We start from the raw sequence: 16,059 nt of genomic DNA, 5'->3' as shown, positions 1-16,059 counted from the left end.
CTTATGATGGGTAAATGGAACAGATGACTAATATTGAAGTCACAACCACAGAGCGGGGGAAATTGTTTCAGTCCTTGCATGCACAGAAGACATTCTGTTGATATGCACTTTAAACAAATTCACCTTTAACTTCCACATGATCTCAACAAATTTTACACTTCATATCGTAAGTAAGGAGCTGTGAATAAACCAAAGTTTGAGATAATACAGTATATCTGCATTCCACAGCTACAAACCCACAAGCTTTCAGTATCTGCAGTGCTTCTGCATGGGTGTAATAAGAGTGGAATTTGACTCACTCACTATTATAAAGCAAAAAATGCAGAATGCTAGGTCTGAGCTCCTGAATTCAAATACAGCTGTATATTAGTTTATCAGGTGCATAAACTGATGGAGAAACAACTTACTGTGATAATTAGCCCCTTCTCCTGGAAATATTTGACCAATGGAATGGCATTCTGCTTGAAATTCATTAGTCGTCTTTGAGTGGCTTTGAGATTATCGTCAGGTCTCCCTTGCTGTTCAGCACGTTTTAATAACCTTTCTTTCAGCCGCTGATTGGAACAGGCCAGAAAAATCACCAAGTCTGGAGTGCAAATCTGTAGAAAGAATTATCCAAAAAGTTTTTGATTTAATTAACCATCCAGCACAGCCATAAGCAGTAGCCTTTCATGTAAGTTTTAAATATGCTATACTTGCATATATTAGTTCTGAGCAGCTTGCTGACTCTGCAAACTCAATTATTCCATAAGAAACCCCTGTGTAGCTCCCAGAAAAAGCAATCTTTAATCAGTAAGATGCCACATACAATCAACTAGCCACTGCAGCATTTACTAGGATGCAGAACCAGAAGACAGGCCTGATGTCTGTTCTCAGATCCACTATAAACTTCCTCTGCAACTTAAGGAAAGTCTCTTATTTTTCCATTGCTCAGCTTCTTTATAGTAAAATGATGACAGTATCATCCAGTTAATCTTGATTCAGAATGTTCTATTTTTCTCTTTTCTTTTGTCTGTACTTTAGTGTATTTCCATCTCCAAAAGCTTCCTGACTTGACTGTTGCAATTAATTTTCTCTATATCTTTTCCTTAAGGCCTTATGCACTGAAGTTAAAGTACAGAATTCTATACAAAGATGACTTAGCTGCAGTTGGAAATGAGACCTTATCAACCCAATGTTTCCTGAAATTTTTATCCGTCTCACAATTGTTTAAATTTTCCTTGTGATTTTTTTTCAAAGCTTATCACAGACTTCCAGTTGCTTCTGTTAACAATTTCACAAAGTTCCTGAAGAGAGATGCTTATGACAGCCATGATAGTCATCCATAGAAAAGTTCCTAAAAGTTCTCATGAAACAGGAGTCTTCAGATAAATGCAATGGGGAAAAATGTCAAAAGCACATTAAGTGGCTTAGATGCTGAATCCTAGTGAAACTGGATGGGACTTATACTTCTAAGTCACTTAAGTGCTTTTGAAAATGTTAAGCAATTTTCTTGATGTCCCTCCAGTTTACAACTTTAGTTTTCCTCAGTCTACTGATTTTCATTGGATGGGGAGTCCAAAGCACCACACTTAGCAACCATGGCTACTGACAGCAATTTTGGGCCCAAGAGCAGAACAGTCAATGGGTACTCCCATACACAGCTGACTCAGGTAGAAAATTCACTACCATTTTCACATTCCCCACCCCCCGCATCCCCTATCAGGTGTCCATAAGCCAACAAAAATAAATAAAATGTCAGTTTCATGCTATTTTAATGGTGTGGTTAAATCAGTTCTTCTGTCCCTTTCACACACCCTATAACCACAGGACCAATTAACTGTGCAGCTGAATTCACGTGTCATATTAGTGGTTTCAAAGAACATCATTACTCAACCCTTCCTCTGAAAAGTAAATTTCTGTGTTAGATATCTGTGTAACACTCTGCTAAAAGCAGCAATGGTAAAGTCAAGCAGTTGTTAATCTGGGATATGAAGTAGTGTGGTTGTGTGGTTTTAATGCGTATAGAGTAAGAAATAACCCCAATTTACAATTTAGGATTTACTCATCACTGTAGAAAAAGTACTATGTATTTAAGTGTTACAGGTCATTGAACTGTGTATCTATAGACTGCATGGCCAAAAGGTAGTATTCCCTAGTGGGATGTGCTTCCTAGCATTACTTAGGACCTCCAGGCTATGTCTACACTGACGACAAACTTTGAAATGGCCATGCTAATGGCCAAATCAAAGATTACTAATGAGGCACTGAAATGCATACTCAGGGCCTTATTACCATGCTGCCGGCCACGGCTCTTCGAAATTGCCACATTTCACTCCTGCACGGCTCGTCTACATGGGGGGTCCTTTTCAAAAGGACCCCACCAACTTCAAAATTCCCTTATTCCTATGAGCTCATTGAGATTATCGAGGCTTGCAGCTGTTTGTAGACTTAGCCCATGTCTGCAGCCCCATGCTTCAAATGCAGGAACGGCAACATTCTGCCCTAACCTTGTCTACAGCATAAAACCTCCCCAGAGTGAGAAACAGCAAACAGATTTGCTAGGAAGCTAATAGCTCCTAAGAGACAAGGGGGAAGGATGGGACTGTGTAGTGACATAGAGGGCAGGCTGGAGGAAATATCTCTCTTGAGCAGCTTCCTCCTGTCCCTGAGACAATCTCAGTGTTTATTAAAACACCACCACCAACATACCACTAGCTGGACCAATGACAACTTTCCTAACAAAAGTTGCCATGGGCTGGCAAATGCTGTGGCCCCACTATGAAAATTATACTGGGAGTGGGGTGCAGGTCCCTTTAGAGTCAATGGACAGACACATTCTGAGTCTTAAGGTTTTTTTTTTTTTCCTTCAAGTTTCAAATTGACGATTAAGAAAAGTTGCATCATAGTGAATGCTGTGAGGATGAATTCCTTTTTAAAATGTAAAGGACTATAAAAGTGCAAAGTATTGTTGTTTATTACTGTTCATAAAAACATTAGCGTAGTAAGCTTTGTGCTATTAACACGAGAAACTCAGTAACTGAAGCTGCTTATTCTGAAGCTTTGGCTTTTATGCTTGGAAACACAGCATCCACCCAGAGAAAACTTCAGTGCAACATTATAAAATTCTCAATACCTGGAGCCTATTGTCAAATAAAGCTAGCCTCTAAAAGGTTTCTGATAAGGAAATAGTGGTTCAAAGTTATATTAGATGTTAACCTCTATGGTGGGACTACAAAAGAAAGTCTCTAATTTTTGTGATAGCTCTGTTAATACCTCTCACAAGTAAAGTATAAATATTTGGTCAGAAAACCAGTTGAAAAGCTGTGCTACAAAATCATGTTTCTTAGCATTGCTCCTTGGTGTTTGATAGCAAACACACTTCTTGCATCTAAAGCATAACATCTGTATTATATGCAGTTTATAATGTGTATGAAAACATGCAAAACACCCCAAATGTCATGATGGCATTTCCTCATGAAGGCCATTGTTTCCTGTTGACCACTTTGCCTCAGCTGCAGCTATATCTTCAAAAGTATGAATTAATTATGACTACACATAAAGTAGGGATGTGAAAAATTACTGTGGATATAGAGATGGGTGGGAATACAATAGATACAAGTCATTACATAAAAATGAACATGGAAAATGTTTTCACAAAAATGTTGTTTTTCCAAAAGTTGTCACAAATTCTGTAACTTTGTCATCACTGGTTTTAAGTCCAGTAACTTTCTGTAAGCTTTGTAACACTCATTGCCTGTATAACTTTTGAGCTATGATAAAGGAGTGTGAATTTCCATAAGAAATGTAGCCAAGATGTAGTATTGTAGCATTTGTATAAGAATGTAAGTAAATTGGTAAGTTTTGTAGCCTTGTTTTATAATTTTAGCCTCATTCTATATAATTTATATTTTGTTTGTGAGTGAGGGAAGTGTGAATGTGGGAATACGTGCAATGGAATCATTCCCCAAAGCCAGCCTTCCTGGAGAGCCAGCTACCAGCAGCACCTTGATGGCTAGAGAATAATAGGAGCTGAGGCCTGCAAAAGAACCCACCGAAGAAAGAGGCCACCTCAAGAGAAGACTGAAGTCCCATCTGTTGTTAGCTGATGACTCATGGTCCTATAGCATCCTGGGGCAGTAAGACAGGACAAGAGCTATGGGCTGACCCATAAAAAAAGATGGGTACAAAGCTATATGGGTATTTTTGCTGCCAGCACCCTGCAGGAGTTAGTCTCAGCTGGTAGCGGAGGAAGGAGGATCCCTCTCCCCGGGATAGATGGTACTGATTGCTCCTGAGTTTTACACTAACAAGGGGGTCCTGGATTTGTGACTGCAGGCAAACACACCAGACCCTCTATGCCTGGATTTCCTCGGCTGTCTGTATGCAACTCTTCGCCTCCATGAGTTTGCGTATATAAGTGCAGGAGGGTATAAGTGTGTGTGGGTGAGTACTTGAAAGCTAGTACTTTTTCCTTTAATCCAACAGTAGCATTTAATAAAATACATATGAATGTAATCCTGGGGTGGTCTTCAGTGTAAATAAGGTAACATTTAGATCTGTTAGAAAAACACCGTCTTGATTTTAAAAATTGTCAGCATGACTCTTGGCAAACTATTTTACTGGTTAATTGTGCTCACCATTTAAAAATTGACACCTTATTTCCGGTCTAGTTTCTGCTTCCAGCCATTGAATTGTGTTAAATTTTTAAATATCTGTTCCACATGCAGTTACTTATAGACTAATCTAGTCACCCCAAATCTTCTCTTGTTTTATGCTAAATAGATCGAGCTCCTTGAGTTCATTGCTAAGGCAAGTTTTCTAACTCTTTAATCATTCTCATAGATCTACTCTTATCAGCATCCTGCAGCTTTCTCCCATAAAGCCGAGAAAAGTATAAGGTGTCTTGGCTCCTAAAGCAACTGACACAGTAAAAAAGACAAACTTAAGACTGAAGAAAATGTGGTTTAAAAACTGGTGTGAAAGTTAAAGCTGAGAGGGACAAGCGTCATTTATTACAAGGAGCAAGCAAAGAATTAACCACTTGAACTACTCCTAGAATTGAGCAAATGCTGCCCTGTTTGCAAAACCTTGTATTTCTAGGGGACTTATGTTCCATGATGTGTGCCCAGACTGCACACAGTTAGTAAAGAGCCAGACTGATTCAGGGCTCACAAATTATCCTTTCTATATTTGATCTTAAAATGAAGGGCCATCTGCGTGGAATGGATATATTTTATGTACACAGATAACTACTGTAAGAGTAGTTAAGCGCTGGAACAAACTAGCTTGGAAGGTTGAAAAATCTGCCTCTGGAGTTTTTAAAGAACAAGTTAGACAACCTGGACTAGATGACCTAAAAACATTCAAGTTCTACATTTCTATGATGTAACGCATGTGTGTGGACTGCAACATATGAAAGGGGCCATAAGTAGGCATCCTTCAGTCTGCATAGACTATGGATCGCGCCCTTTAAAGTTTCAATTGAGGACTTCATTTACAGCGTCTATTGTGACTATGAAGACCCACACAAGAGTGACAGTCCTTGCTGCATCTCTTGCAGATGTAGTGGGTGTCTGACAAGTCCTTATTGTGCTTTCTGTGTGCTCGCTTCTCCTCTGCTAGCTGTCTGATCTTCATCTCGCCCTTCTGAAGGCCCTTGTGTAACCCCTGCCTCCATCTGCTGCGGTCATCTGCTAGTTCTTCCCAGTTGTCCAGCTCGATGTCTACCTCTCTGAGGTCTCTCTTGCAGACATCTTTGTAGCGCAGCTGGGGGTGTCCGGGAGGTCTTTTGCCAGAGGCTAGCTCACCATACAGGATGTCTTTTGGAATCCTTCCATCATTCATCCTGTGGACATGGCCAAGCCAGCAGAGTTGACGCTGCCTGAGGAGGGTGTGCATGGTTGGGATTCCAGCTTGCTCGAGGACGGCGGTGTTGGTCACTCTGTCCTGCCATGATATTCCAAGGATGTGCCTGAGGCAGCGCAAGTGGAAGACGTTCAGCCTCCTTTCCTGGCGGGCATACAGGGTCCAAGTCTCGCTGCCATAAAGGAGGGTGCTGAGGATGCAGGCTCTGTAGACTTGCATTTCAGTGTGAGTGTACAGTTTGTTGTTATTCCACACTCTCTTGCTGAGTCTGGACAGAGTTGTGCCTGCTTTTCCGATCCTCCTATTTAACTCAGTGTCCAACGACAGGGTGTCAGTGATGGTGGACCTGAGGTACACGAACTTGTGGACGACCTCTAACGTATAGTTGTCAATGCTGATTGATGGGGATTCAGCAACATCCTGACCAAGTACGTTTGTCTTCTCATGTACGACTTATGTAAAACATGCATATGCTTTACATAGTAAGACCAGTGCTTTATTTGTGCTGGTATTGAGTACTGGCACCTTGGCAGCCCCAGCCATAGGATACGCTGGGGGGGAAGGGAGGAAACAGGGCACCTGCTGAGTAACAGCTCCTTTTTTTTTTTTTAAATAAAAAAAGACACTGATTAAGACTAATATGTAAAAGCCCATGTTACCCATATAACTTTTGTATATGTCATGTGTTTGTATTCCATGTTTTCTCTTATGCAGGTTTGGAAGGGTAGGGGAAAGGCATCTTACTCATCACAGTCCTGATCCAAAGCCTTTTGAAGTCAATGGCAAGGCACCATTCATCTGAAAGTGTTCTGTCAGGATAGCAGAGAGTATCAAGACTCATAATGCTTGAACTCCCTAAGATCAGGAGTGGAGGAATTGTAACAGGACAAGAATTTGCATGTTTTTCCTTTGGTAGATGGTAGGAATGACAAGAGATTGACTGACTATGTTCATAGTAACTTTCTTATAAATATTACCCAAATCTAAACCTGTAGACCAAATTTGAGATCCAAACCCTTTGCATGGTGCCAGAGAGCCCTGTTCTGGCCATAAATGTATAGCAGGGAGTTCCCCTGCTACTCAGGAGCTTCCACTAGCATAAAACCAGTGGAGGTGGTACCTGCACCAGTTGCCCCTGTCCCTGGTGTAGCTGAAGTGTCTAAGGGAGATGGGATGTAGCTGTCACAGGGTAGAACTCTACGATACCTTTCCTCTATGGATGTAAACACCATTGGACAGCAAATGCCAGGGATGTAAATTCCAATAATCAGACTGCTTTAAACCTTACTTGAGTTTTCAAATGAAGCTTCAACCCTAAATACAAAGGAGGTGTTTTGCATGTGCATGGCATGGTCCCAACCCTCTTATCTTTTATAATAAAATCTCCTGGTGAGCAAATCCTTCTCTTTCCATCTGTCTTGTCTTGCTTACACCACTGTAAATTGAAAGTAATTCTATTGAAATCAGTGATATTACTGGAGTAAAGCCAATGTAAGTGACAGGGAGGCTTTGTAATCTCTGGAGGGTATTTTTTGTGTTTCCTCTTATGAGTGAGATTGTAACACTTGCTAGCTAGAAAATTAGATGATTAAACGCTCTCCTTTTCTCATTAGACAAAACAAAACACTAACTCTCTTTGTTGCTTAATTCCTGGTATCTAGTGGATACTCATGAGCAAACTTAATTGATAGTTCATGATTAGATTAATAGTGCATTTTGCTCTAATTACACCAATAAAGATTACTATAAAGTTACTTTATGTCTATTGTGTTGTTACTCTCCATTCTAATTACTTCTCTGCTGTGCATAATCTCATCTCTGCTGGTTCATTAGAGTATTTGCATATTTTTTTGTTGTGGGGAAACAAACGTCTTTCCAATTACACCAAATGAGGCACATAGCTGGGAGGATGATTTGCTAAGTGACTTCAGATTTTCATAACTTTGGGTGCTACATGGATAAACAATTCTTTCCTCAACATTCATAAATATATTTATTCTAATTAGGCCTAAACAAGTAGTTGGGGGTTAGATCTTCACACCAGCTGGAGGTTCTCTTCTCACTCAAACTCATGTGATTTGAGCATGAAATTCACCTCAGCAGAGATGGGATTTAAGGGGTGTATGAACTGTTTGCTGGCCCTCTCTATGCATGACTATCACTCTGAATGCAGGTATCAGAGGGGTAGCCAAGTTAGTTTGTATCTTCAAAAAACACCAAGAAGTCCTGTGCCAGCTTTTATACTAACGGATATTTTGGAGCATATGCAGATGCATATGTAGGGAGTTCCAGAAAAGGGTTTAAATATATGGGCTTATGAAAAGGAGGGTCTCCCAGTCAAGAGGAGGGCCAGAGTTGACAAGGTCTGTTCAGTAAGGGAGGATGTGGTGCATCATCAGCCGTTAATGTGGAGGCGTGAACAACAAGAGCGAAGAAAATGCTTTTGTAATTGGCCAGACACTCCTTGGTTGATTGGCGTCAAATTTGCAAATGAATTGCACCTCTGCAGTTTCTCTTCAGAGTCTGTTCCTGAAGTTTTTTTGTTGTAGGATGGCTACTTTTAAATCTGTTAACGAGTGTCCAGGGAAACTGACGTGTTCTCCTACAGGTTTTTGTATGTTACCTCTCCTGATATCTGATTTATGTCCATTTATTCTTTTACATAGGCCATGTCTACACTGAAACAAAACTTTGAAATGGCCATGCAAATGGCCATTTTGAAGATTACTCATGAAGCGCTGAAATGCATATTCAGGGTCTGATCAGCATGCCACTGGCTGTGGCTCTTCGAAATTGCTGCGTTTTGCTGCCGCGTGGCTCATCCAGCCAGGGGTCCTTTTTGAAGGATAGGCAGATAGGAATAAGGGGATTTTGAAGTTGGTAGGGTCCTTTAGAAAAGGACACCCATGTAGATGAGCCGCGCGGCACTGAAACATGGCAATTTTGAAGAGCTGTGGCTGGGAGCATGCTAATGAGGCCCTGAATATACACATCAACATCTCATTAGTCATCTTCAAAATGGCCATTTGCGTGGCCATTTCAAAGTTTTGTTTCAGTGTAGATGTAGCCATAGAGACTGTATTTTGCAGAGGGGCATTGCTGGCACATGATGGCATACATTATATTAGTAGATGTACAAGTGAAAGAGCCCCTGATGGTGGGGTTGATGTGGTTAGGTCCTGTGGTGATATCACTGGTGTAGATATGTAAGCAGAGTTGGCACCGATGTTTGTTGCAGGGATTGTATCTGAATTCAATGGCTGAACAGTTAATCATGGCTCTGAAGTAGCTAGCAGGATCTCCGTACTAAGTGAACAATAGTATGACATGCTAGTTGCCCTTTCTCACTGCAGATCAGCAGCCCAAACACACATACAGAAGCACTGCCTTTTCCTACAGTGTAAAGCTCACTCCTGGCCAGCAGGCAAGTCAAGTCAAGTCAAGAAAATCCCCTGCCTCAGCATATAGGAGTTAAGGAGCAAGAGTTACTGATCACCCGGCTCAACTTTACTCTTCTGAACCGCTAGGCAGGGCTCCTATCTATTATGCTAATACAGGTTGTACCTCCCTTATCTGGCACATTCAGGGCCTGATGGGGCCCAAACAAGAGAATTTGCCAGATAAGGGGAAGTGCAGGTCTGTGCTAAGGTGCCAGCCTCACTCTCCTGGGGCTCTGACTCCAGTCCTGACTCCCAGAGACTGCCACAGGACTCCACCAAGCCCCTGTCCCCTCACCCCCTGAGCAAGTGGAGGCACCAACTCCTGCCCACGGTGGCTTTCTGGCTCCCACTGCTGTGGGGCAGGCAACTCCTCCAGCTCCTTGTCCCGCCCTGCTGAGGGGCTCTGGTTCCCAACCTGCAGCAGCCTCGTGTCTCTCAGCCACGAATCAGGCAGTGGCTCTGACTTCCAGCCTACCTGGGGCTCCTTCACCTGCCAGCTACTCACTCATTTGGCAACATTTGTGGTCATTCCGGATGACGGACGTTGCTGGGTGAGACACTACCAGATCTGAGAGGTGCAACTTGTAGTCATGTATTAGTCCAGTAGGAAATGGCAGTTTGGAGACTGAGCAGCCAGGGCCACGATAGAATTAGAAGGGCCAAGAGGAGATAAACAATAGAGTTCAGGGAGGTAGAGAGCTGACTGAGATGGAGGTTTAGGAACTGGGAAGATAGAAATGGAGCAGGCAACAAGAGAAGATACACAGACTTTTGAGAGGGAAAAGCCATATTTACTTTGGCTACGTCTACACGTGAACGCTACATCAAAATAGGCTATTTCGATGAATAACGTCTACACGTCCTCCAGGGCTGGCAACGTCGACGTTCAACATCGACGTTGCGCAGCACCACATCGAAATAGGCGCTGCGAGGGAACGTCTACACGCCACAGTAGCACACATCGAAATAAGGGTGCCAGGCACAGCTGCAGACAGGGTCACAGGGCGGACTCAACAGCAAGCCGCTCCCTTAAAGGGCCCCTCCCAGACACAGTTGCACCAAACAACACAAGATCCACAGAGCCAACAACTGGTTGCAGACCCTGTGCATGCAGCATGGATCCCCAGCTGCAGCAGCAGCAGCCAGAAGCCCTGGGCTAAGGGCTGCTGCACATGGTGACCATAGAGCCCCGCAGGGGCTGGAGAGAGAGCATCTCTCAACCCCTCAGCTGATGGCCGCCATGGAGGACCCCGCAATTTCGATGTTGCGGGACGCGCAACGACTACACGGTCCCTACTTCGACATTCAATGTCGAAGTAGGGCGCTATTCCTATCCCCTCATGGGGTTAGCGGCTTCGACGTCTCGCCGCTTAACGTCGATGTTAACATCGAAATAGCGCCCAACACGTGTAGACACGGCTTTTGTGAACAATGGCTTTATTTTAGAGTTCATGGATAAACGGGGAAAGGATGGATTTATTTTTCAGAGGTAGAGAATCTAGCTCAAAATCCTTCGAGGATTTGTGGGGAGTGGTGATTATGTATCTGTTGGAATCAGTCAAAATGCACCAAATGACAGGAGGAAGCACTTTCATCTGGATTAATAACATCCTGATTGAAGTCAGGAGAACATTTTTGCCAGTTGTTCTGAAGTTGTCTGGGCAGGAGGGGTGTGCTGGTGAGAGGTCAGGGTCTGGGTGTGAAGGGGTACGGGAGAAGGGGTGGGGTCTGGATGGGAGAGGGTGGAAGATTTGGGGTGTAGATTCTGAAAGGGAAGAGTCAGGGGAGGGAGAGGGTGGCAGGAAGGGGATAGAAGTAGGAGCCTGGATGGGAGGAGGCTCAGGAGTGGGTGAGGAGCATGTGGTCTGGGTGACAGGAGAAGCATATGTGCTTCCCCCAAGATGCATGTGGCTCTGCTCCCCATCCTTCTGCATCACCCTCCCTTACAGCAGTACATAGCCTCCAGCTGCTGCTCCCCCTTTCTCCCTTCTCCCAGCTGGGGGAACAGCAGTGAGCGGCAGCGGCGTCCAGAGCTGCTTGCTGCCCTCCAGCCACGGCAGAGCCTGGGGTCTAGATCCAGCCCCAGCTTGCCTGATCCAACCTGTGAGGTTCATGGTTCCTAACCCTCCACCCTCCCACTGTCCAGATGCTCTGAGACCTTGGGGTCTGAATCCAGACAAACCATGGTCCACATCTGGCCCTTGTGTTGGAGGTTCCCCATCCATGACTTAAAGTCTTCATTAACATATCATTAATTTCAATATCTAGCCTAAATTTCACTGTCAATATATCTTCATGTAATAAATTCTGGTCAAACTCTGGATGTATTTAACTCCTGTTGAGGTCAATATTTTAATGCTGGGGGGAAAAACACTGAGCCCAGGAGAGAAGTGATATATGAGTGAATGAAAATAGAACAACAGTAATTGAAATTAACTGAAAAGTATTGTAATGCCAGGCTGTAGTTTTCCTTAGAAGGAAAGAACCTCAGATACTGGATGAGAAGGTCAGACTTCAGTTTCTTCCTCATAGGCTGTCTGAATTCAACTCATCAATCACAACTATTGCTTTATGGCGTCACCAGAGCTGAAGATACTTAACATGCGTGAGCATGCAGCTAATATAGGTGACTTGTTGGATTTCCAGCTGACAGGTTAATACTAAGTAAATCATTTTTCATCTCAGCATTTACAAAATGTGCTTGGAATTTAAATAACATTCCAGTATTTGACAATCTAAAGGGACGTGGAATGCCCCTTGCTTATTTATTGAGGCTCAAAGAAAGGACAAACAAGAAGTAAATCAGCCATACTGACAACCTCAAGTATTCAAAAATAATGAACTAGTCTCCAAATTTGGGGTTGATTTTATTTGTTTTTGTTCATATTTTCAAGCTTTTCTCTGTGACCAAGAGGGCTAGAAACTTATGTTCATTTAAAATGATAGCTGAGATTCTCATGCAAACACTGTCAACAAAGTTGTCTGCGCTGCACCTGATTTCTTGAAATGGGAGAATCAAAACTGGGCAAGAATCCAAGGTCTCCCTGTGAGATTTGTGTTAGACTGAGATGTTCAGTCACTAGCAGAAGGAGTTAAAGCAGAGAAATAAACACCATACTTTGAACACAGGCAAGTGGCTCTAAGACAAATGGTGACTCCCGGTTTTCAGACTCTGATTTGGACATCATAGCAATTTATATCAGCAATAAAATTATTTTAATGAATAGAATTATATCAAATGATCATGGTTACCATTCGGGGTTGAGCACTTTTGAAAACCAGGCCATATATTCTGCAAACATCTGTGAGGGCTTCTTTTATTTTTTATTTTATTTTATTTTATTTTTTGCTGTTCAGAGACAATGGTGACACAAGCCTTGTGGTATTACCTAACTAGAATTAGGTTTCTACTTTAACTAATCCAGCATCTGCAGAAGGAGCTGAGGCAGTTCTACATAGACATATGGAGGGCTGATAGATCAAGAAAATAAAATTGCACCTCAATTCTAATTTGAAATGTCATCTCTTCCTCTGGGCTTTAAGATGTAAATGTGGATGTCCTGCATGGAGGCACACCCTTCCTACAAATCTTCCAGCGTGGCTAGGTATTATTGATTGGAGGGTTATCTCTATTCCTCCAATCTGCAGATCTGAAGTGATATAGAAATAATCACCACTCCCAGGGACTCTAACAACGCCCATTTACTACAATCATCCTAAATAGCACAGAAACATTTTGTTCTGATATAACACTATGTAGTACTAGTTTGAGAACATTTTGGCTGTATGGCACATACATTCTAATGATGGAAACATATTTGCGGGGTACCATAAACTCTAAGTTATCCCTATGTTGACGAATATCATTAATTGGTTTGTTCTGGCTTATTTTATAAGAACTATATTTTGTTTTAGCAAAATGGGAGTTTGTGAAATCCAGTGAATCAGGCTTCTGGATTAGATGAAGTGGCAATGGGAAGCAGGTTGAATTTGGAAGTAAATATATCTGAAGTTTGACTAGAATTCGCAATCAATAAGATTTTAATATTAAGTATATGCAAGAGCAGATATTTTAATTACTTCATACTGTAGTATTGTGTAATTTTTTGATTACAGTACAGATTTAAGCTCAAAGAATGCCAAATCTTCATAACTGAGACACAGCAATTAACTGCTGATGTGCAATTTTAGTTACACCAATTTCATAGCTAAAATTTACTTCACAGTGGTTGACTGCTATGGCTGTCTACACAAAAGAGGGCCAACGGGAGCATTTCTCCCGTCGACCTTCCTTAAACCTCATCACTCGTGAGGAGCTCTGGAGTTGATTCTGATCCTGGGAAGCGCCATTTTGAGCATGCAAGAAACAAAACCCTGGAAGAGCAGGTCAATCTTGTGTAGTAGCGTGGCTGTGGGCTGAAGCATGTGAGCTGAAGAACAAAGTAAGTTTAATTTTTAATTTAAGTGCACACGTTTAATACTGGGTATTGTTAAATATGTTTGAGACGATATGCACATATTTAATTTCTACTTGGGCTTGAAAACAAAACAATAGCATCCTTTCCATATTCCTAGTCTTTGTGTCTTAGTAGTATGGTGAACCATTTTTGACAGTCAGACATCAGCTAAATAATGTTTAGTTTGTCCTTGTAATTACTGAGCACAAGTCCTTCATTAATGGAATAAAGCGTAAGTACATAAAATTTGTGGAGAACACCAAGCAGGATGGGTTGCATGCACTTTAGAAGACAGCATAAGAATTCAAAACTACCTTGAGAAATTGGTCTGAAATCAATAAAATGAAATTCAGGAAATAAGTGCAGAGCATTACACTCGAGAAGGAAAAATCAAATTCACAAATACGAACTGGGGAGTAACTGGCTAGGCAGTGCCGCAGTTGGATTCAATTGTTCTCCATATCCACTGAAGGTAAGACAAGAAGTAATTAGCTTAACCAGCAGCATGGGACATTTAAATTAGATATTAGAATAATCCATCTAACTATAGAGATTATTAAGCATTGGAATAGGATTCCAAAGGAGGGTGTGGAATCCCCAACACTGGAAGTTTTTAAGAATAGGTTGGAAAAGCACCTTTCAAAGAGGGTCTAGGTCAGGGGTTGGCAATCTGCACCTCCAAAGCTCCATGTGGCTTTTCTCTGTGGCTCTTAACACTATAACTGCAAAGTGGGAAAAAAAACACTTCCTGATTATTTTCAGTAACAGTGAACAACTAAAACAATGAACTCATAGCTAAATAACAAACTATATTTCAGCTCAAAACATTGGATACCCCCTCTTTAATACGTGCAGTGCACTGTGGGACATGATACTGTATCTGTGTTTTCACTGGGTTGCTAATAAAGCCTTGATTTTGAAAATGGAAAGGAAGTTTGCGGCTTTCCCGCTGTGAAGGCCAACACACATCTTACGAAAGAAAACTAATTAAATGTGAAGTAAAATTTGGCATAATTAAAGTGGGGTTGGGCTGGTTTAAAAAAAAGGAAAATCTAAGATGAAAACAGAGACTTTCAAACTGAATGGACCCAATCCTTTGCATTTATGTTGAGTTCAGCTGGGCTCTCTTTGTCTCATTTTCAATGAGAAATTTGTCAACAACAAAAAGTGCGGTATTTTCTCTTTTGCCAGACAGCATCCAGCTGGAGATGCCAGGAGAAAAAAGCCATGGAGAAGCTGCTACGCAAAGCAGAGCAAAGTCAAAACATGTTTGCTAAATGGGTGAACAATCAAGCAGCATAACTGTGGCTAGTTTTGTGGCAACTCAAGAGATTGTGAAACTAGGAAAGCCGTTCACGGATGGTGAATATATAAAAGAGTTCTTTATCAAAGTAATGGAGCAGCTGTACATTGATTTCCAAAAACAAAATTGTTCAGAATCTAGCATCCTCCAGTGAGAGACAGTAAAGGAGTGAAAGTCAGGAAGACAGTGGTACAAACACGTGAAAAGTGTAAGGAAATAGAATATGTAAAAAGTTTGTGAATGTCCTGCAGTAAATATTTTATTACAAATCATTGTGTGTGCATTGTTCTTAAAATAGGTGTTACAAAAAGTATGGTTTGACATTATTTATCAAGGACTATCTTGTATTCACGTGCATTGCAGCTCTTGAATTTTCTTTTTTCACTGAATTTTTAAAAAAAGGCTCTTCTTGCTGTTTTGGTTGCCAGCCCCTGGCCTAGGTATACTTGGTCATTATTCCGGCCCACAGTTTAGCAGCTTAACCTCCATGTAGGGTGCATGCAGCATAAGGAGCACTGGATCATGATAAGAACAGGACCACTCCTGGCCACAACATTGTTCTCCACAGTAGTCAGTGCAGAACCTGCCCCTCTGCTGTACCATATGTTAAGAGGCCCCTTGTGTGCACACTTATCTATCTATTCTTGTGCACCTCACTTCCCTCACATCTCACAGGCAGAGCCAATATGGAATGAAAAAGCCACTGGGCACTGTACAGGCCCTCTCCATTTGCCTCTGATGCCAAAAGAGAAAAGATCTATAATCGTGAAGATGTTTGATTGCATTAAACAAGTGCTGCTTGTTTCTGAAACCAGCCTCAATGATTGCTCACGTCACCTTCTCCACATCAACCTAATCTCTCTTCCTTCTTTACCCATTCTCCCCAGTTTCTTTTATTACTCATCTCCAATTTCACATCATGTAACCATTTACCCATTTGCAAAGTCTCCTTCTTTTCACCCATTGGATTTTATGTCATTATGTATGTTCTTGCAGTGTGCTTTAGTTCTAT

The 16,059-nt window shown here is 41.8% G+C and overlaps 1 protein-coding gene across 1 annotated transcript in view; it reads right to left on the bottom strand.

The window, feature by feature from the left end:
- Positions 1-16,059, bottom strand: part of AK5 (adenylate kinase 5) — a 139,279-nt gene that overhangs the window by 109,059 nt on the left and 14,161 nt on the right. Inside the window, exon 6 of the mRNA XM_075002733.1 lies at positions 408-599. Within this exon, the coding sequence (XP_074858834.1) occupies positions 408-599 (192 nt within the window). The remainder of the gene's footprint in view (positions 1-407; positions 600-16,059) is intronic.

This window comes from Carettochelys insculpta, chromosome 9 (genome assembly GCF_033958435.1).
Source record: "Carettochelys insculpta isolate YL-2023 chromosome 9, ASM3395843v1, whole genome shotgun sequence".
NCBI lineage: Eukaryota > Metazoa > Chordata > Testudines > Carettochelyidae > Carettochelys > Carettochelys insculpta.
This window is presented reverse-complemented; position numbering and strand designations above follow the sequence as displayed.